At 35.6% G+C, this 22217-nt stretch overlaps 1 protein-coding gene and 1 long non-coding RNA gene across 6 annotated transcripts in view; one reads left to right on the forward strand and one right to left on the reverse strand.

Annotated features, from left to right (window-relative positions):
* TP63 (tumor protein p63) overlaps nt 1-22217 on the reverse strand; it is a 401462-nt gene that overhangs the window by 341323 nt on the left and 37922 nt on the right. Inside the window, exons 3-14 of one of the 5 annotated variants that reach the window (XM_063442801.1) lie at nt 21299-21485; nt 20628-20743; nt 20175-20284; nt 19733-19857; nt 19225-19307; nt 18919-19043; nt 18342-18515; nt 9554-9711; nt 7841-7985; nt 4554-4629; nt 3412-3505; nt 2239-2327 (exon numbers count right to left, since the gene is read on the reverse strand). In XM_063442801.1, coding sequence (XP_063298871.1) covers nt 3428-3505; nt 4554-4629; nt 7841-7985; nt 9554-9711; nt 18342-18515; nt 18919-19043; nt 19225-19307; nt 19733-19857; nt 20175-20284; nt 20628-20743; nt 21299-21485 — 1377 coding nt within the window. In that variant the 3' untranslated portion in view covers nt 2239-2327; nt 3412-3427. Of the gene's footprint in view, nt 1-315; nt 2328-3411; nt 3506-4553; nt 4630-7840; nt 7986-9553; nt 9712-13958; nt 14402-18341; nt 18516-18918; nt 19044-19224; nt 19308-19732; nt 19858-20174; nt 20285-20627; nt 20744-21298; nt 21486-22217 lie in introns of those variants that run through there. The other 4 variants (XR_010086597.1, XM_063442799.1, XM_063442800.1 and 1 more) reach the window with 4 other exon arrangements.
* Nucleotides 12069-15112, forward strand: LOC134586890 (uncharacterized). Its single transcript, XR_010086598.1, has 3 exons — nt 12069-12205; nt 12446-12515; nt 14350-15112. It is a non-coding gene; the product is annotated as an uncharacterized LOC134586890 (long non-coding RNA).

Raw genomic sequence — 22217 nt, forward strand, 5'->3', positions numbered from 1 at the left:
AACCATTTAAGCTACATATAGCATATTAATTATTACTGCTTTTAAAAAAGAATAATCTTCCTTTCTTACCAACTAGAAAATGAAGGCTATTGTAAGACATGAATAGAACTATTCCCTGTGTTTGATCTTCAAAGTGCTCATGTAATAAACAACAGTAAGGTCTGATAAATGCTGGTTGTTAATGTTCCTGCCATGCAAATTAATTCTGCTGTTGGAAAACCGTGTAAGCAAATCCTTAATAGCAGTCTTTATTAATGGTACCATATTGCTTCTTAAGGTTGATTTGCTCTATTCACCTATTAAAAGAAGGTCCTTGAAAAAAAATATATGCTCAAGTGCTTTAAAATTTGCACATACATAAATAATTCTGTTCAGCTTCAAGTGGTACTCTAAGCACCATAACCACTACAATTTATTAAAGTGGTTATGGTGGAAAGTCATCCAACCTTCGATTTAGAATATGTATCTATATTCTATTATACATCTATTCAGCTATGAAAATGGCGACAACACTCCCCCCCCCCCCACACACACACACAACAATTCCTCCACTTTAAAAAAAAAATAAGCAAATGCTCAAATTTGTGTCCCCCAAAAGACTAGATAAGTCTGAATAAAATTGAATGGCTTTATTTCTCACCATATACTAAATCGAGATCAGTGTGGTTGTTCTACTTAAGATATACAAAAAGAATCATTTATTATAAAAAATACAGTGAACCACACAAAGTTGTGATTCCATTTAGCACTGGAGATATGAACAAGGTTTTTTAGTTCTCTAGAAGCACAATAAGCATATAAGCTGTACCCCTTGATGTAAACGTTTTCATATATATGAACATATAACGTTTATTAAGTGCAATTTTGTGCCTAGCACATTAGTTACCAATCTTGGCTCTATACAAAAAATTGATTTAGGAATTATGTTATGGCAACAGGACCACCATCAGACTACATAGGCCTGGAGCAATACAAACTACTATCTTGAGGCTCACGCACGCAATATTCCACATTCTATGCATGAACATGGACCTCCGAGCTGTAATCACATTAGACTACAATCACATTATCAAATGGATTAAGAGTGGACTAGTTTTGTAGTACACTGATAGGGAATACATAGAGAGTTAAGTTCGGAACTTACATCCACATAAGTGAAACTATAAATAGGTATGTTCATTTGTAAGTGCATGAAATGTGAACTGTCTGGATGCCTTCTAAGAAAAGGTGTCATATTGACTACTGAGTAAGGAAAAACATGAAACACGCAATAATACATGTAACACAGTTTAAATTACCAAGACAAACTTCAATAATAAGCTTACAAGTGAATGATCACTGAGTTTAACTTTATAGGTGCCTTATGTAGTTAACTTTTATTAAATTGTATGGATATTCGTACAACAAAAGGTTTACGTGTAGGCTACGGATAATGCATTAAAGCTCCAGCACTGCTAAATTGTGTGTGTGTGTGTGTGTGTGTGCATTGTGTATACTTCATTGGTATTTTAAACTACATTACTCGTATTGTTCTAATATTCTTATGCCCTTTTACTTTGCATGTCTATGTCAATAGCAGAATATTTTACTGAGGCTATATATTAACTTTTCATTATTCAGTTATTACGAATATATATTAAGACATTTAAATCTTACTTGTGTTGTTTTATACGAGAATAAAGGTGTGGCAGAACAAAGAGGAGAGGCCTGATTTATAGTAACTATATGTATAGGCACACACAAGCCATGCCCTTAACCTTTACTCTCCTTGATGTAGATTCTCACCATGTTGAATAAGACATTATGCATTGTTTATTTTTGGCACAACTCTCTAAGCAGACTTCTACATGTAGTCTGTGTTTCTTGCTCACTCTCCATTCTTTTTTTCATTTCCATTTTAATTCCAATATTTTCACGCACACACTCGCATACACAAATCTGTTTTTGAAGGTTGGTTCTCCAGTCAAAGAATCTCGATGGTGGCCCTATATGGCAGTTGGTAGCAATTAAAAGTACATGGGAGGATTAAGTCACTCGCCCTCTTCCTTGATACGTTGTTGCTTGTTCCTCCTGTTGTCCATGTCAAAGCCAAAGTCACCCCACTCATCCCGAGGTGGGAAGGAGATAGTTTGACGTAGCGTGAAGCGCACAGCATCGATTACTCTTTCCCCGCGGGATTCGTTGGAGCCCACACTGACAGTGGAAGCACTGCTGGTGGTGCGGAGCAAGTGAGGAGGAGATGAAAACTCATGCATCTGTCGGTGCTCCAAAAGACCCTTCCAGATAGCATGACGGAATTGTTCTGGGATCTTCAGGCTGGCCAAGTCCTAAATATAGACATACTTTAATTTACTTACTATTTTATTTACAATTTCAGGGCTATGAGGAATGTAGGTAGAATTACTGCACTGAAATATTGTAGCCTCAATTTAATATTTTTTTATGAGATTTTCTAATGATCACAATATGTTAGGACAACCTTTCAAATGACTTAGTAACAGAAGTCACAGTTAAAGTCTGAAGGATTTTTTGTAGATAAATCATTTGAAAAGTTTTTGTAACAGACTGTATTAAACCGAGGCCTATGGTTGACATTAGGTAAGTGCCATAAATATACAAATACCATTAAGGTCAAGGACCTTTACATTTTTCTCATGGAGGAAGCAGCCTCAGTCCAGACCACTAAACATATTCTATAAGGAAAGCTACTAAAGTAAGCTGATCTTCATCTATGAAGAGAAGAGCAAAAAATAAGCCTAAAGCTGATAATCTACAAGATGCCTATTATACTTTTTAAGCAAAAAAAAAAAGTGATTTTAGATAATACAGACTGACTAAAATTTTTTTGTTAAAGATACAAATGCCCTGCAAAGAATATCAGTGTTACTCACTAAAGTGAGAATTTCCAGATATACAAAATGAATTCCAACTTTTAGGTCAAAATAGGTGAATTAAAATTCAATTTTTCCATTTGGCCTTAAATTTGAAATTCCCTCCTTGTTCACTTTGAATCATTTGCTATTCTCACTTTAGTGAATAACCCTGTGTGTTAAATTCTGCATAGTTCAAAAAAAACCAAACTAACAGTGCTCACTGTACCTTTAATGTACTTAAATTAGTAAAGGATAATCTAGACATATAGTCATAGTCTGATATGGTATCTATGTAGACCAATCTAAATTTTTCCATTCAAGGAATTTTGCAAGAAAACAGATTATAAAATTCAGTAGACAATAGCCTGAAATATAGTTTTGAATTCTTTAAAAGTCACTGTTTAATAAATCGTCCACTGATCAGAAAAGACTTGTATTAAAAGTCTTTCACCAATCGTAATGCCAGAATAACATTTGTAGGGCTACTCAAGAAGTGAGATGAATTACAAATAAAAATATAAACTATATAGAGCCTCACCTCCATTGAGTAGTGTTCAATCTGATAGATTGTGGTCAAACCCTGGGTAGTGAAATAGTCCAGACAAGATGAACATCCCAATCTCACTAAAAAACTAGAGAGAAGACAAAATGTAAAGTTAATGCATTACATCCATTATATATATTATGTGCATATACATAGATGAATGTGGCTTTGTGCGCAAACCTATCGCTGGGAATTAAAAGTTGGATATGTGATGGCAAAGTGGCCTTAAAGTTACATTGCTCTTTGATAAGCCATCTACTAAAATGTATCTGAATGTTAAAGAACACAGTAATTGCATTCTGTTACTATACAAATAAGCACAACAAGAAATAAATTGTGTATCCTTGACCATTTATTTTTGTGGTATTACGAAGTACAACAGTAGTATAATTCATACATTCACAAAACTGCTTATTAAAATATAAATATATTTATATATATATATATATATATATAAACAACCAATATAGTTATGGTGGGGAAAAATTGTGATTGAAAACCCCTTCCACCTGAAGTCTGTGGTTAGTTAATACAATGTTAAACAACAATCTGCACACCAGTCAAGCCCTAAGACTTGCTTTTCCCACAGAAATCACAAATTTGCAGTGATGTTACTACCGCAAAGGATTCTGGGTGGGCATATGCAAATTAGTTTAACAAAGAATCACATTTTGCCTCATTCCATTTTAAACATGGATTCCTTTGAGTCTGGGTTTATATGGGGTGCTACTTTGAGGAATGACCTATTGGTAATCCCTAACAACTGATATTGTGCTATAAATCTGAGAAGGAATCACATTATAAAAGGAGCACAGGTCTCCACAATTATCCTTTGAATACGGCAAGTATGATCTACAATTGTGCAACATAGCACAATATGCATCTGACACTCAGTAACTGGGAAGATATTTCAGAATGCATTAACAGCAGTAGCCGGAAACAAGAACAGAACAAACTCCATGCAGTTTTACAGTACATGAACTGGTTTCAATAAGAATTTAAGAAGAAAATAAATCGGCATTTTTGCAGCTAATAAATACGTCTGTTTTCTGCAATTTTATTTTATGCCCAGTCCCCAACAAACACTAGATTACAGGATTGTGGTTGTAGAGGTAAAGCCAGCGATGTTATCTCACCTCACGTCTTTCTTTTACTTGTCCGTACGCATGCACAAATTGATTAGGGGAGGGGGATGGATCCAAGCCCAGGTGACTGTAAGGGGGTGCAAAATACAACCCCTTACTTTTCAATGTCATTGCAGAACAGCTATGTGTTTAAGATTCTGGTTACTAGGATTATGATTATGATTCTATGCTTTAGGTGCTGAGTAGCAAAGGTTGCAGAATGCACTTTTAAAGGGAAATGTCATATTATTTTGGGCATACAAAAATTATTTAGCTACATTTTTGTTTTATGTGTTTTTTTTTTTTAAACTGTTGCTTTATTAAGAAAATATTGCACAGGCAATAAATACATATAAATAAAACAAAATACACAGGTTTTTATTTTACATAATTCTTTTTTGAGAATATTCTATCACTTGTCCTATTAAAGTGCTTACTGATACAAACATAGCATTACTTTATGCCATTAAATAATTTTAATATGCCCAAAATATTGTCAGATAGGCTTGAAAAACATGCAGAACTAAATGTGCTAAATTGGGGTTAGAAACAACCAAAAATCTAACAATGTTAAACAGAAAATACATATGGCGTAGTCATGTAGTAGATCTATTGTTTAACCACAAATTAAACTACAAAACAGAATACAATAGAAAAGTGTAAAACAATACTTATCTCATGTTAGATATTACATATTACAAACAGATCAAACATAAATGTAGCTTAATTTATAAAATGATGAAATACAAATTTCACCTACAGAAGCGTTTATTGTAAATTATAAAACATATATAAAATTATATTGGCTGCATTTCATACTTCTAGCTTTGAACAGTAAATGGTGTTTCTTATTTCTCTGACGTAAGCAAAATCCTAGTGAAGTTTATTGTACTGATTCACCTCTCACTTAGGGATATATTCCATTGCTTGTAGCAATATTTAGTATACAGTAAGGGTGTGAAGAATGTCTAACTGTACAAAATAATATTTTAATAAAGTTGACTTTAAAAGAGCACTATAGGGTCAAGACCCCCATCTAGCCCTCTCCTCCTGGCACCATCTTGCCTCCCTAAATATAGTAAAAATCTTACTTGTATTCAAGTCTGGAGCTGCATGCTTTGTCATTTAGTTCTGCCCACTGCCTGCTGATATCAGCAAAAGTGGTAGCCTGATGCAATCACAATGCTTCCCCATAGGATTGGCTGAGACTGACAAAGAGGCAGATCAGGGGCAGACCCAGCACAATTCAAACACAGCCCTTGCCAATCAGCATCTCCTCATATAGCTGAATTGAATCAGTGAATCTCTATGAGGAAAGTTCAGTGTCTGCACACAGAGGGTGGAGACATTGAATTTTTGGATGCATTTTAGGCAGCCATGACCCATGAAGGATCTCTAACAGCTATCTGAGGAGTGGCCAGTGAAGTAATCACTAGGCTGTAATGTAAACACTGCATTTGCTCTGAAAATACACTGTTTACAGCAAACAGCCTGAAGGGAATTATTCTACTCACCAGAACAAATTCAATAAACTGTAGTTGTTCTGGTGACTATAGCGTCCCTTTAAAAAGTCATCATCACCATGAACAATATTACAATGTTGCTGAATTAAACATAATTATTACAGTCAATGGGATGCTGATGCACCAAGTGCTGTAATGGTGAGAGATACAGTGTACCCTAAGATAAAGATTTATGGGTGGTAGGAAACAGGTTTCGAAGATAGGGGCTTTCTCTAAAAATCATTAGAATTAATAGTCCTTAGAACCTTAAGGGCAGGTACTCTTAACCCTACCTTCTCCCAGCTTTTACCTTCCCCAAAACCCATCCTTAACTTTCCCTTTCTCACTAGTGATGTCATTTTAAATGTCACCATTGTTAGTGGCATTGTAAAGTAGCTGAATTCTTATAAATTCTTCACTATAACTTGTTTAAATGTGTATGCTAAAGAAATGAGAGACAAAACCAAAATTGACCTTAGTACAGTTTAGGAAATATTTTGCAGAACAAATTAAAATGTTTTGCATGGTATAATCTATATTTGGTTCTTTAATACAATCTTGCTTTTTAAAGCTTACGTTTTAATTCAGACAATCATTAAATTTAGATGTTAATGTGCCGAAAGTGCCAGTTTTTATATTACACTATCATTTCATACTTTTAATTGACTTTGATTTGCCTACCCTTCCTTTCTACTTAAAGGGACACTATAGTCACCAGAACAACTATAACTTAATTGTGTTGTTCTGGTGAGTATAATCATTGCCTACAGGCTTTTCAATGCAAACACTGCCTTTTCAGAAAAAAAAGGCAGTGTTTACATTGCCCCTAGGGACACCTCCAAGTGGCCACTCCTCAGATGGCCACTGGAAGTGCTTCGTGGGGCAGTGCTGCACAGTATGCAGCACTGCCGTTCAGCGTCTCCACACATTGCATGGTAACGCTGAATTTTCCGTATAGAGATGCATTCATTTAATGCATCTCTATAAGAGGTGCTCATTGGCCAAATGGATTTTGGCCCCGTCCCCTTGTCGATTTTAGCCAATTGGTTTGGTTAAAAATCGGCAATTCTGATGATGTCACCAAAGGGGCAGAGCCAGTGCTGGTGGACCCATGTGGCGCTGGAAATAAGGTGAGTTTTAACTTCTTTTAAGTGGGCTAAGTGAGGGGCAAGCCACCTAGATGGTGGTTTTAACACTATAGGGCCCAGAATGCATGCTTGTGTTCCTGACCCTATAGTGTTCCGTTAAGAACTTACTTTCAATATTGTTATTAGTTTTGCTGCCGGGCTATCAATGTATCCTTTAATTTTATCATCAATGCAATTTTTCATAGAAAGCTTTGTTAAAATGGTATTAAAACAGGTGTAAACTCACAAGTGTTTGGATGAAATTAATTATATCACTGAAAGTGATTTAGAGGACATATATTGATACGGTGTCATGCATAGGTGTGCTAGTTGTAATGAACCCAGATTAGCAAAGCAATAAAAAAAATCATACGTTAATCTGCTCTTAATGCTGAAACTTGTTAGCTATACAAACATAGAATTAATGAAATTTGATTAAGCATACTTGTACACTGTTCAAAACATGTAACAGACATAATAAAAAAAAATCTATGTGAAACTAGAATAGAATCGATGAGACACAATCTTGCAGAAAATATAAATATATGTATTTATTTTTTTGCAAAACTGAGCAAATATGACGTGGGACATAACTCACTGCTTGGCAGGATGTTTGTGGGATATCAGGATCTAAGGAAACCTATTGATCAGTAACTTTTTTAAAACTTACCTGGAAATACTGCAGTCTGAGGGGTACGGTGGGGGTGGAGTACAGTGTGATGTGGACGGCATAGATAAGGAGGGTGGCAGTGTCTGAGAGGGACTAAGTCCATTGAGATCACTAGTCATTGGCATATGTGCACCCATCATGGCAACTGAAAGATAGAGAGAGACATACAAAACGATGTAAAAAACTTTACAATAACTCACTATCGATCAAGTTGTGTCACATATTGCTCTCTATTTTCTGATTATGCAGCTACTTGTATCTGAAGCCGAAGTTGCATTGTCAGCTGTGTTTTTACACATAAAGTAGACTACATTTATTTTATGCACAACATGTGACAAGCATATTGTGTGTATAATATCATATCCACCATCGGAGCTGACTAGGCATAAAAACTTTAACGCAGAGATGCTATGAGCCAAGGGCAGTTAGCTGGATGTACGTCATTTAAAACCCTAGCAAACCAAATCATTGCTATATAAATTCACCCTGAGGGCCCTTCTCGTGAAAAAATGTTGGAACCTAGGAATTATGCCTGCTTTCAAAACTTTCTTAATGCTCCTAATCTAACCTTTCAGTTGACTCCATAATAGAAAAAATCCTGCTAAATTATGCTATGGACATAAAAGGTGTCAGTCTTAACGTCTGCACGATATACAACTGGCAATGAAATTTAATACAGGGCTCTGACTCACTTTAGACCTGCACATCTGGTAAATGCCTGTAAGAATTTGGGTACAGAAGGTGAACGGTGAAAGAAAAAAATGCTCATATTACAATGCAGTGTACGATTCATTTTGGCCAACACCAAGGAATGCGCTAACAGAATGCTTTACATTCAATGCTTGAAAAATGATCCGCTTTTTGTACAGTTTGCTACAGAGCCCTCAAGTGTAGCATGCCTTAAAGGAAAAGCAGTACAAATTGTACAAAAGATGACCTTTCAGAAATAAAGTGCAAATTGACAACATGGATTCCCTTATGTAGGTGTTGCACAGTTTTCAACAAATTTATTTATTTGATAACAAAAACCAGACTTGGTTTGTTGAGTGTTAATACAGTTTGAAAAGCTCACTTATCTAAATCAACATTCCGTGCCGAGTTCCATTGTGTTCCAAACAAAGCATTTAGGTTACCATATGCATTCTAATGCTGAGCTCAGCATCCCTAAATCCCTGTAACAGAACAGATCTAGCCAGCATAAATAGAAACATAGAATGTGACGGCAGATAACCATTCGGCCCATCTTGTCTGCCCAATTTTCGTAATACTTTAATTAGTCCCTAGCCTTATCTCATAGCTAGGATAGCCTTCTGCCTATCCCATGCATGTTTAAACTTCTTCACTGTGTTGACCTCTACCACGTCAGCTATAAGGCTATTCCATGCATCCACTACCCTCTCAGTAAAGTAATTCTTCCTGATATTATTTTTAAACCTTTGCCCCTCTCATTTAAGACTATGTCCTCTTGTTGTGGTAGTTCTCATTCTTTTAAATATAGTCTCCTCCTTTACTGTGTTGATTCTCTTTATGTATATATCAGCCATACAACATATACAGTGGAGCAATTACTTGAGTGAAGCAGTTGGTATGGGCTGTACATGTGGAAGTCACTACTTTGAGGGGTGTAAAGTGTTTCTCTGAATGATTTTGGTAATGCATGTCTATAGCTTAATACTTTCTCTAGCAGCATTATTTGGATAGAGATGCCCTTACTATTTGCACCCATGCCATCAGCCATGTTGTTTGGGGTGAGTGAGTTCCTTTGCTGTGGGTTCATCAGCTGACTGACTGAAGGCAGCTTGTTCATGCTGTTCATCTTGTTTAGGGGAGGAGAAGGAGATCCAAATGAAGGCTGAACTTGTAATGAGGACCTGTGGGAAAACAATACAACTTATTGTTAGAAGGTGCATGTAGGGAAGTCTACTGTCAGTCAATGCTGCTAGTGGAATGCATTTCTTCTAGCTAACAAATCATGCCATGACAACACATCCTCCATGGCGGAGATCTTTTTCATTGGGAATATGCAATCATAGAATCATGTGTTCGTGTAGTCCATTGGTATATCAGGATTGGCAACATTTACACTGGACTTAATATTAAACAACCAGTTCTCTGGACGTGTCTTTTCCTCATTTTCCAATTCCAGTAAACAGTATTGCGTAATATACCAAAGTAAATAATGCAGCCAATGTAAGTAAAACACACTTACTTCTAAAGCATTTTGACATTGTGGTCAACTTTGTCAACCCATGATGCTTTGGGAGCCTTGTGCTCACTGGGGCATCTACACAGAAATGCTGTATGATTTCCCATGCCCTCAACATTCCATCAACAGTGCTGTGCACACATGGTGGTTAGGGCTTGTAAATGACAAAATGAAAACTAGTGAGATATTTAAAACTAATATATTTTACTAAATTTACTAAATTTTACTAATATATTTGACCGTATATCTGACAGCTGCGTTTTAAATTGTCAGAACAATGTAGATCAGGGCACACCTGGTGGTTTCTTCGGTAGGCAGCTGTATTATAAAGTGCAGAACAAAAACAACAGTTTGGCTCCTTGGAGCCTTTGTAAAGTCTAAAGGCTCCAAGGAGCCGAAACTTTTTGTTCTGCACTTTATATTAAAGTTGCCCACTGAAGAAACCACCAGGTGTGCCTGGATCTACATTGTCCTATTGAATTGTTCCCTGTCCAGAGCACCCTGATGAGAGTATTCCTCATATAGTGTGTAGTTTGCATGTATGTCATATTAAAGAGGTCATTCCCATCATACTCTGTTGATAATCACGACTGCAGGCCTACGACCGGTTGCAAAAATGTGGTAGAATCTGTGTGAGTTATTTTTATTTTCAACTCTCTAAACAGCATGTGCCCCACGTATTCCACTGTCCTCCAGATGTTTCTCCATCATTCCTTGAACTTTCATTCTGATTCGATGGATAATCATTGCACACAAGAAACAGTTGTGAGATATTTATATATATATATATATATATATTTTTTAACATCTATCCTCCACCATTTCAGTATCAATGCACACATCTTCTGGGCAGGTATGTGAAGAGATAAGATCACACATTTCCCTCCAGGTATAAGGCACCAAGCCAAGTGGAGGATAAGGTGAGCATGCACCCTCAGGCTTGGCTGGCTGCAGGACTTACAGATAAAATTACACACCATAGATTCCTGACTCCACTCACCCCTGTTTGGATAATGTCAAACAAATATATTTAAACAAATGCAGAAGATTAGTATTGATAGCACTTCTAGAAACCAGGAATATAAATATAATATAAAAAGGAAGTGCACGAGCAGTAAAGAAAATATCATGTGTTATTCTATTTAGTCTTAAAAGAATAAAATGACGGACTCCCTGTGTATTATAATACAGCTTGTTATAGCTCCTGGCAAGTAAGCATTGATTTTAATATTTGTGCCAACAATGTACAGATGGATTGTTTATAAAGGTGTATCATTTTTAAATAATAGCCAGAAAAACAATGATCTGTATATAAAGTGTCTTCTTGTGTTTTCATTACTATAAGAGGACATGAAAGAGTTCAAGAGAAATATCTTCATGGTTTTAATTGAGCCTACTCATTCTGTACATGGATTACCATTCCACTGAAATCTGTTCTAACTAAAAGCCTTAAAGCAGTTTTATGCAAAGTAGATGGTGGGAACCGCACTCAATCCCAACGGCCAAGGGTGCTCCGGATCAGGACCAGCAATCCCAGAATTATACACGAAAAAAGAAAGGACCACAGGCACTCCAAATTGAAACCGTATGCAGATTTATTAGGAAAAAATGCAACGCCAAGCAACGTTTCGACCAACAAAGGTCTTTTTTAAAGCAGTTTTATGACAATTTTAAATATGCTGCGGGGCAAATGGATAAATGCAAATGCAACATAACATAAAATCACAAAAGAGTTTGTATTGGCCACTTTCATGTAGATATGTTATTTGCTATATGTTTTCTTTCCCTATCAGACAACTATAATATAATCAAAACAATATCAGCACTAATATTTCCTGCAAAATTCGATTTGTGACATTAATACATTACGCTTCCATATATTTGACCTATTTTGCACATAATCAATTTCTTCATCTGACAGATAAAAATAACATGACCACATATATATAGTCAAGATTTTATGTTTATTTTATAATTTTGTTGCCTGCTAATATGTAATATTATATATTTTTATATAGATTAAACCTACGCTGGAAGAATGGGTTTTGAACACACCACTGTGCTGCAATAACGTTTTATTTGCAATTCCAGAATGCAAGGCATCCATTGTTTTTTAGAATTGGGAATAAGGCACAGCAAGGATCCCACTAAATCCACAGGTGATCATTTTATTCAAGAATACATTTAAATGTATATATATTTCAGATGATCTGGACAGTACAGTGGAGCGATTGTATCTCATTTTCTAATGAAAGGGGACCACGCATTTAAATTGACATAATTCAGTTTATAACATGACATAATTCAGGCCTGTATGTGTCAGTTGCAAGTGAAACAATGGTCATGATGTGGCTTGACAAGTCTTTTGTTTCACTAGCAATTTTGCACATCTGTTTCAGGGTCCCATGAAGTACAGAATAGAAAATAAAATATGAACGACAACAAAATGACAAAAGTCTTATGTCCAAGGTAAACTAGTACAAATATTTATTGGCAATTAAGAACATGCAGCCACTCGAAACAGCACTTCAAGAGGATGCCAAGGGAAAACCCAGTGGAATTTTTCAAAATTTAATGAATACATTTATCTTATAATAAGACCACATTTTTTTTTTTTTTTTTTAAACAGACCATATTCTTAGTGGGGTATATATATATATAACAAAGCTGAAAAAATAAGAGTGAACATAAAGTAACATGGTAGTTTTAATTATGAGGATTTTGTGAGACTAGAATTTTTTAACCCCCTGTAATAATGACAATTTATATAAGAGAACAACCTACAAATAAAGTAATTTAGGGAACAATTCAGTCTGGAGCTATCAGAAATGAATCCTATTATTTTACATTTAATTATCCACATGTAGCAAAAAGATTATAACACACAGGAAGATCATTTGAAAACACAGTAGATCTCTCACAATATGAAGTTGAATACAGGTATAAAGAATAAAGTTCACATATTTAAATGAAATGACTTGTTTGACTCTGTTAGGGATTACAAGAGGGCTTTGAAGAACAGAGGGTCTGAAGTACCCTATGTTAACGCCAGTTGGTCTGACACAATAACAAAACCATATAATCTGTTACTACATACAGACCAATGACTGGGATGTCAAGGCTATAGCATTATTGGTGCAGATTATTATTATTATTATTATTATTATTTTTGAAGAAGAAGAAGAACTTAAACTAAAACTACTCATGTTTACTTGTATGTCAATAAATATTCACACTCTTAGAAAGAATATTACATTTTGTGAAATGGGGACAGAAATCCTATTGACCCATGTTAACATTGGCTAAAAAGAACAAAGCAGTACACTTAAAAAATATATTTTCGTATACATCCGTCCAGCAGGCAAGCAATTTAACTTTTTATTTATTTTTTTATTTTTTTAAATAAAATCTCACATTCTTACATGACCAGCATTTTAAAAGCCTTGAACAACTGGGAAAATATATTTCTTTTTCCTTTTTTCATTATTTTAATATGCACAGCAACAATGAAACAGTACTACTGTTTACATTTGAGACCTGCTCAAAAACAGCATATTACCAACACCAAAACACACCTGCAAAAATGTACAAAAAAAGAGGCAAGACGCCAATGTGTACTGTCAAAGTGACAATTCAGTGCTTGAGTCCCTTCAGAAAATGCTACATGATTATTTATTGCAGAAAAAAAAAACACATTTATATTGCTACAAACGTCATGCACTCATTAAAATGTAATATGCCTAGCTATGTATGGCTCCTGTGGAATGTTAATCCTTTGTGGCCTTAAAATTCAAAGTCTTCTAAACACCAGGAGACGATATTTAGCTATTGAAATGGTGACTTTCCTTGATAAAAACTAGAAAACAACCCCCCCAAACATAAGGGGAAAAAAGCATCCCCGCTCTCTCCCCCCCCCCCCCAAAAAAAAGAACCCATATGTGAATATATATGTTAAGTGCACAATTTCAATGAAGAACATCAAGGTGGTGTCATCACAACAGAAGCAATATGCCTGGATCAGACATAATCATGCCACCACATTAATGCTTAGAAGTCAGTTTCCAACTTCTATCAAATATTAGCACAATTATATACTGCGCCAGCTTGCATACTAAATTTGTAGCATTTTGTAAAATCAAGATGACTCATTCATTTTCAGATTGATCAAGTTTGTTAAAAATTGAGACCAATTACTGGGTCAGTGCAGTAAACTACGCATGGTGTAAAATCAGTATGCAGTTCATGGATACACAGCGTGATTGGGGAATGTGGAATGTTTTAGGAAGGTATCTTTGTCTTTCAGAAGATCTCCCCTGGATTCCATGAGTTCATTCCGGAAGCAGGCCGATAGGAGACTGCAAAGAAGAAACCAAAGAAGAAAAGAACAAGAGATGAAGACCGTGGAGAGTTACAGAAGTAGTGCCACCTCTGTGATCATAGTGTGACTTTAAGAAACTATAAAAGTATTTTTAAATTTGGCTCACGGCAGTAATTTAGTTTTGCAACCAATTTTCATCGTGCCACAGAAGTACTGAGCGCTGAAGCGTCCACAGACCTCCATTGCCAGGTGTAAGATAATGCGGAGTACACTTACTGACCTGAATTTAACATCTCTAAGCCTTCTCTTTATCCTGAGATAACTGACACACACCAGACAAATAATAATACAATATTAGCTTTCTGGGAAGTTGGACGTGAGGGAGAAAGTGTACCACAAGGATCTAAAAACAAAGGCTTGCAATGTTGAGATCACAACACGTGCCAGCTCTGTAATTTCCTGAAATTCAAGCCAAATCAATGAGTGCAGGACGAGCGACAAGCTTATGGTTGAATGAAACCTAATGCTTCCTCCACATTTTCATCTTGATATGTCTCCAGTAACAGAATTATCTAGATGCCCGGATATTTAATTGTGCAAGCCAAGCATAACATCACACAAAGCTGCTATTTAGCTGGGAAACATGGTGAGTGTTTTCTCAACTTGTGATTAGAGTCAATAAAACATCAATACCCTTCGCACACTACTACCTGTTGAGTATTGTCCATAGGTCCATGCCACACTGCCTCCCTGTTCACTAAGTGTGGCATGGACCTATGGACTTTTATCATTTAAAGACTTGTACCTGCTTTACGCTTATTAGATTTCTTGTGATGCTAACTCACATTGACTAAGACCCAATATATTTAAATGACTTGCGCTGGGCTGTTTTAAGTACCTGCACTGTAAAAAGCTGTCTCCACCCATACCAAACTAGACAGGAACATCACAGTCCTCCAGCTCACAGGTGATGGCAGACTTCCTCAGATATTGTAAACTCAACACCTTAATGCTACGCTGAGCAATGCAGGCTTAATCTCTGTGGGCGAGCTGAAATACGAGCAGCCACACTGTGATCACAGAGGTGCGGGGGTTAGGGAAAAAAACAAAGAGAAAGCAGACACGCAAAAATGGAAGACATGAAAGGCTAAAGCAGGGAAAGAAAGAACACACACATCACACCAAAAGCTTGAAAACATTGTCAGCATTTCTTTACACTGAGCATTAAATGATGATATAAACCTCCTAAATGACCTCTGAGAAATTGTATAACAACCGCATCTATTTTTTTGGGTGGGAAAAACTGGGTGAGCAGACCTGTTGCTGAAAGGTCTGTTTGGATATATGAATTGACGACTGAAGGTTGTGTTTATTTCAAAAGGTAAATGATCTTCAGGTGTGTTTAGTTATCTGTATTCACATAGCTTTGTTATAAGCATAGGCATTTATGATATTTGCACAACATTCAATGTATTTACCCCACTACTGCTTTAAGCTTATTTGAGCAGGGTCCTCTTCAACCTATTGTTCCTGTAAGTTTTCTTGTAATTGTCCTATTTATAGTTACATCCCCCTTCTCATAATAGTGTAAAGCGCTATGGAATCTGTTGGTGCTATATAAATGGTAATAATAATAATAATAATAATAATAATAATAATAATACTGCATCCAAAGAAACACTGCAAGCACTTGTTAGGGAATATGCAATGTTTGTGGATACGCCTAACACCTGACTCAATAACCAGAGATAGTGGGACAAATCTTGGTCATAATTACAATAATATTGTATACATTAAAGGGACCACAGTTATTTAAAAAATATATTAAATAGTTAATCTGATTACAATGGTTCATTTGCCCTACATTTCTATTGATATCCAACTTACAAAAATAATCTAGTTAAAATCTGAAATAGTTTGAAGAGCTAAATAGAATAATTTTTTCAGGTACAATCTATATAATGTTATGTAAGTCTTCTACAATGAATAGACAACAACCTTATAATATGATAGGGGGGTAAAAGAAAGTCTTCTATAATGAATACACAACAACCTTATATGATAGGAGGGTAAAAGAAAGTCTTCTATAATGAATACACAACAACCTTATATGATAGGAGGGTAAAAGAAAGTCTTCTATAATGAATACACAACAACCTTATATGATAGGAGGGTAAAAGAAAGTCTTCTACAATGAATAGACAACAACCTTATAATATGATAGGAGGGTTAAAGAAAGTGTTCTATAATGAATAGACAACAACCTTATAATATGATAGGAGGGTAAAAGAAAGTCTTCTATAATTAATACACAGCAACCTTATCAAGTAGGAGGTAAAGGAAAGAAATGTTTACATTTGGCAACAAAATATTTTCATACTGGGCTTTAACCGACAAGAAATTGAATGGAAGAAAGCACACTTGTCTCTGCAATAAAACCATTCTGGTGTCACTAGAGAAGGCAGGGGAAACATCAATTACATTGCACAACAGAGCTCTTCTAGTATAATTACACCTTGTGAGCTTGACAAAACATTAGATATGAATCTATGTACACATGCTGTACTCCTCTCATTTACTTGTTTTGTATCTGTGCAGAGTACAAAAAAAAACAGATTTCAAAGGACTTCTTACAAACTATAAAAAATCTTTTAAAACCGTCTCCTTTAAAAAAAACATACAAGCTATAAAGGGATTCAGGTGTGCAAGCACAATTAAATCAGAACGGGAACTCTTACAAAGTATATTGTCGGCTCATTTGTGTAATCAACCACAATCAGCTATATGCTTTTTGGGGTTTAGAAAGCCAACTGTGCTTTCGTTTTCATGCTAAAAATAAAAATCATGTTTGGATAATAATCTGCTGATTGTGGCTGAGCAGCACTCTAAAAATCCATAATGTATATCCTTACATTTGCTCTTTCTGTAGAATTATCCAGAAAGGTTAAATCTGAACACACTATCATTGCTCAAAAAGCAGCGATTTGTTAAAATTACTGCAACTGTTAGCCAGCCCTTTAGAGCCTTAGATCAGATCAGAAGAGTTGAAGCTGTACACACACAAACAATCAGATGCAATCTTAAATGCAATCTCATTTTTTCTGTGGTTACTGCTATTGCAACTTTGCTAGCACAATGAATAGACCACCCTTTACTGTGTATAGTGTGCCACCATGTCTTTTATTGCCTAATGTACTTCAATTTAAGTGACAGCTAGGTACCTAGTATAATGGCAATGGACAATATGTGTGCATTCAAATACCCATCAGTTAGCCTTAATCAACATCCATTTCTGCTTGTGTTTACACACTGCAGCAAAGTGCAATGAAGCGAGCAGCAAAGTTCAATATTTTTTTTTTAAAAATTATGCAGTGTTACGTGCATGGTGTGATGTAAGCCTGGGACATTAGCCGTCCATTAGGCTCTTAGTGAACACTAGTAAATGCTCTCTACAGGTTCAACATTTTTTCTAAACACAAAACACAGCCAAAATGAATTAAAGCAGCAAACCAATAATGCTATGTTGAAATATTGATATACAGCTATATAATGTGGGAGCCCAGCACCCATACACGAAGAACAAGAGGGAAAAGCCCAGATGACACATATATAATTTGTGGTGTTTTTATAAAAAAAAATATTTTACATTATCACAGTTTAGGAGGCAAGATAATGCCTATCTGCATATGAAGACAATGAAAACATGTAGCATAATCCTTCACCTAGCTCAGTGATGGCAAGCATTTGGCACTTCAGCTAAAGTGGGCATAAAATGACAATGTTGGCCATCACTGTCCTAGCCAAATGTGGGAATTTCACTGGAAGTTTCATACAATAACATTACAGATATGAAGCCCTTCCTCACTGGAGAATCCATTAATGAAGTCCTTTTTACAGGAACCATTGGTGTTTCCACCATCAGTAACAGTGTATGTACAGTCTTTAAGAGGAATTAAAAGAGTGTATTGAAGTAGTACCGTTCATTTAGGTAATTTTCATCTCTGACATCTTGCTCTATTGGAGAATGCTTTAGATTGTGTTCCATGTAGCTGGGGCTGTTCTGCATTCTTTTTTGCCACTGTTGTATGGAGAAGGTGTCACTCCTCCCTGTATTTCGTGGGCCAGTCAAGTTGCTCTGTAGGCTTCTGTCCCTGAGCAATTTAATGTCATGTATTAAACGCTTTAAAGCCAAGTCTGTGAGCCCAAAAGCTATTACAAGATGCGCTCTCTTAGGGACCGACTGAGTCCTTAATTACACTTTTACATAACAATAGTTTTCCTGCAATATTTTCTTTCCTATCAATATTCACATTGTGTTCCATATAGGAAATAAATAGTATAATTTTGGTATCCTGTTCTATAAAAACATTCAGTTAAACCTACGATCTTAAAAGCAGCAATGTTAAAATTGTAGTTCTGGAAAACACAGCCAAATTAAATAAGAGCAAAGCATGCAATGTTTACACTCCAAACATACTATCTTGTCAGTTATTAGGGTTGTACTGGTAAATCGGAGACACGCTCTCTGCTAGAGGTCATTAATTGCATACTTACGGCTTCTGTAGCAAGTGCTGCTGCTGTTGTCTGTAGTTCTCAATGGTATGTTGGGGAAGGAATTGCATGAGCTCCAAAGACTCTTTGATCTTTAACAACATTTCATAAATTTCCCGTCCTTTTACCTATATATATCAACAAGTCAAAATGTGAAACAGTATGAAGTTTTACAGGACAATAGAATGTTCACTGACTTAAAATACTTTAATTAAAGAATATAGAATACAATACGTTTTTCCCTTTTTAACTTGTTTAATTGGTCTCTAAAACTAGGATCATATTGAATACATATTTTACTGAACTTACAGGTAGGTACAACACCTCATCATCTGGCGATCGTCTTTTTTTAATTGAGGTCATCTGGATACCATGCGTGGTTTGCCGGAATGCTGGAGAAGGGAAGATATTTATATTGATATTGCTTCACAACATGCAATCATTTCTCAGGAAAAATAACGTGAATGGATAACTTTCTAAATGTCCTTTTTGCTAACAAACAGATTCAAGTACTGAGAAAACAGGCATGACTGCATGGCATTGATATGAACTGTATATATTGCTGATTGATCCACTGAAACTTGCAGGGAATTGTAAACCAATAGTGAAAACTGCACTCACCAACTTGTATAAAAGCATTGGATTGTGTTTAGAAAGTGGTCAAACAGCCTACATTCTGACATTTTGTAACTACTGCTATTGATTTTATGTTGATTTTGTTTATTAGTTTGTTTTAGTGCTCACTATAGCCTTGTTCAGTTCTGTACGTCTCTGTCTGATTGTTTGCCAATGCTATCTACTCTACATTGATTCCTACCTTCCCCATTCTTGGTACTGTCTGAGACTTGCTGTTTCCTTATACTGTCCTCATCTGCCTTGCGGTCTCTACCCGGACAAGCACAAATACGAGCTTCAAAACAACGCCGACCAAGAACTTGACCACTGTGGGAAGAAAGGGAAACGGGATAGTAACATATATCAATACACATGCACAGACTACTTTAAAAAAAAATAAAAAAATGGTACAAGCATCTCCAGTGATCTTTTGGGATCATGTCTGAGATAGGATTGCAAGCAAGTATGCACTGTTAAAATGTGTACTACATGTTATTACTGTCACTGTACACAATATTTTTTCACAAACTTTGTTTGATAAATGTTATCACTATATCGTTCTCCAGAAGTGTTGACCCATTTGTTGTATTACGGGTCCCAAGAGAATATTGAAAAAGCAAATAGTTGAAAATACAAGTACTCACTCTCTTGTTTCAAGGGTTACTATGATCAGAATAGGTCGCCGGTTCATTCCTCCAACACAGCTGCTGTTGCACATAAAGTTATATAATATTGTTGTGAACTCTGTTCCAACCTATAATTTTTTTTGGACAGGAAAGAAACAGAATGAATTCATGCAGCTATCCTCCAGAAAAAAAAAATACTTTTTGTTCTTTTGCAATAAACCAGACATATTTACTTAAATTGTAAGTAGCAAGGCCACTTTGAATTCTATTTACTCTAATCAATAAAATGATTACGGTTAAGCAGAAGAGTTAATCAAATGGTTTCAAGATAATACTGCACAGACTGTTGCACACGTATCTGCAACCTATATTTAAGATAATTGCCTATTGTAAATTAAACAATAAGAATACATGGCAATGACTTATAGCAGTAATGCACAAGCAGGTCGACAGAGTCTGGGCTATACTCACTTGTGGTGGTTCATAAGGTACTAGAACACTTTGTCGGCCAGTGATTGGATCTTCCACATATTGAGCATGACTGTTGCCCTCCACTCTTATGAGGTGACTTGGGGGAGCTATCTGACCTGTGAAGCAATAATACAACCAACTGAAAGAATTGCAAGGGATAATTCTATCGAAAGGGTATTTTTCCAACTCGACTAATATGGCCTAAATTTTGAAACTTAGTTGTCCATGTGTCAAGGACCAGAAGATTGATTTATTTTCATATTGGACAGACTCTTCCCAAAATCAACAACAATGCATCTGAACATTTTTGAAAAGGAAAGATAATGACAAAACGTGCATAGAACTGCAACTGGTGGTGTAACTTTTATTGGTGACAAACATATTTGGTTATGCCAAACAGATATGTCCGTGATCTGCAATGCCGAAAAACATTATCTATGCACAATGATCTACAAATGTGTAAATAACACAATGTATTGCACATCATGAGGATTGAATATATAATTTGCTCTTCAATCAATCGATGAGGACAGCAAAAAAGCTAGTACACACACACAAATGTAAAGCTTTCTTGAATCAATGGTTGACAGGTTGGTGACTTTGTTCAAAAACAACCATTAAAAAAAATTAAACAAGAAAAGTGTTTGAGTATTTAGAGTATTTGAACTTACCCTCATTGAACTCCCGACTGAGCTCATGGTTTGGGCATCGTTTTACAACCTCTGTAACATGTTCTGCTTTTTTGTAGACGGGCATTGCTCGAATCACAGCTCCCTGTGGAGGCGGTGTCATCACTTTTATTTGGATCGGGCAGGTTTTGGCAATCTGGCAGTAAAGCTTCTTGAGGTCTGTAGAATACTGAGAAAACACAGATTGTCCATTATTAACAACAAATTAAATCAGGCATTCTAAAATATCAGAAGGGTTAAGAGATAATAATTTAACAGAATCCCTAAAAAAAAAAAAAAACGCACTTAATTGTTTCTTAGAAACATTTCAACATTTGCAGAACTATTATCTATTAAAAATAAAAATAAATTAGATCACATCATTACTTGAAATATTAAATAAATAGAAATTTGAAAGCCTACAACATGAATAGTTTCCAAAATTGTGCACCTTAAAGAAAACTGCAAAGCTTCTACCACTTAAAAGCTACATAACTGCCTCTATCTGGCTGTCAAACATATATACCAACATCATTATTAGGTGAATATGAATAAGTATAAGGTTAAGAGAACCGACAATTATCAGAAAAAAAAATCTTTTACATAAAAGTGGTCATATATTAAGTAGGAGAAAATGTAAATATTATTAACCACTGGCATAACTCTATTGCTGAAATGGAGGAATCAAAGCAAATGTTTAAAGGGAATGTAAAAGATCTCTCAGAATACATTGGAAAACATTGTGCAATAACTCTCCATCCCCTCGGGCAAAGGATTAAAACACAATAGTTTCAAGTAGCCTGCGGATACAGCAAATGCTGCCAAAAAATAAATACATTTCCAATAGAAATTGCGAAACATCTTTTATTTATTTTTCATTTTAACATGCCTGAGTGGAGAAAAGGGGGGCTCAATTAGTTAT

Source organism: Pelobates fuscus, chromosome 2 (genome assembly GCF_036172605.1).
Source record: "Pelobates fuscus isolate aPelFus1 chromosome 2, aPelFus1.pri, whole genome shotgun sequence".
NCBI classification, from domain to species: Eukaryota; Metazoa; Chordata; class Amphibia; order Anura; family Pelobatidae; genus Pelobates; species Pelobates fuscus.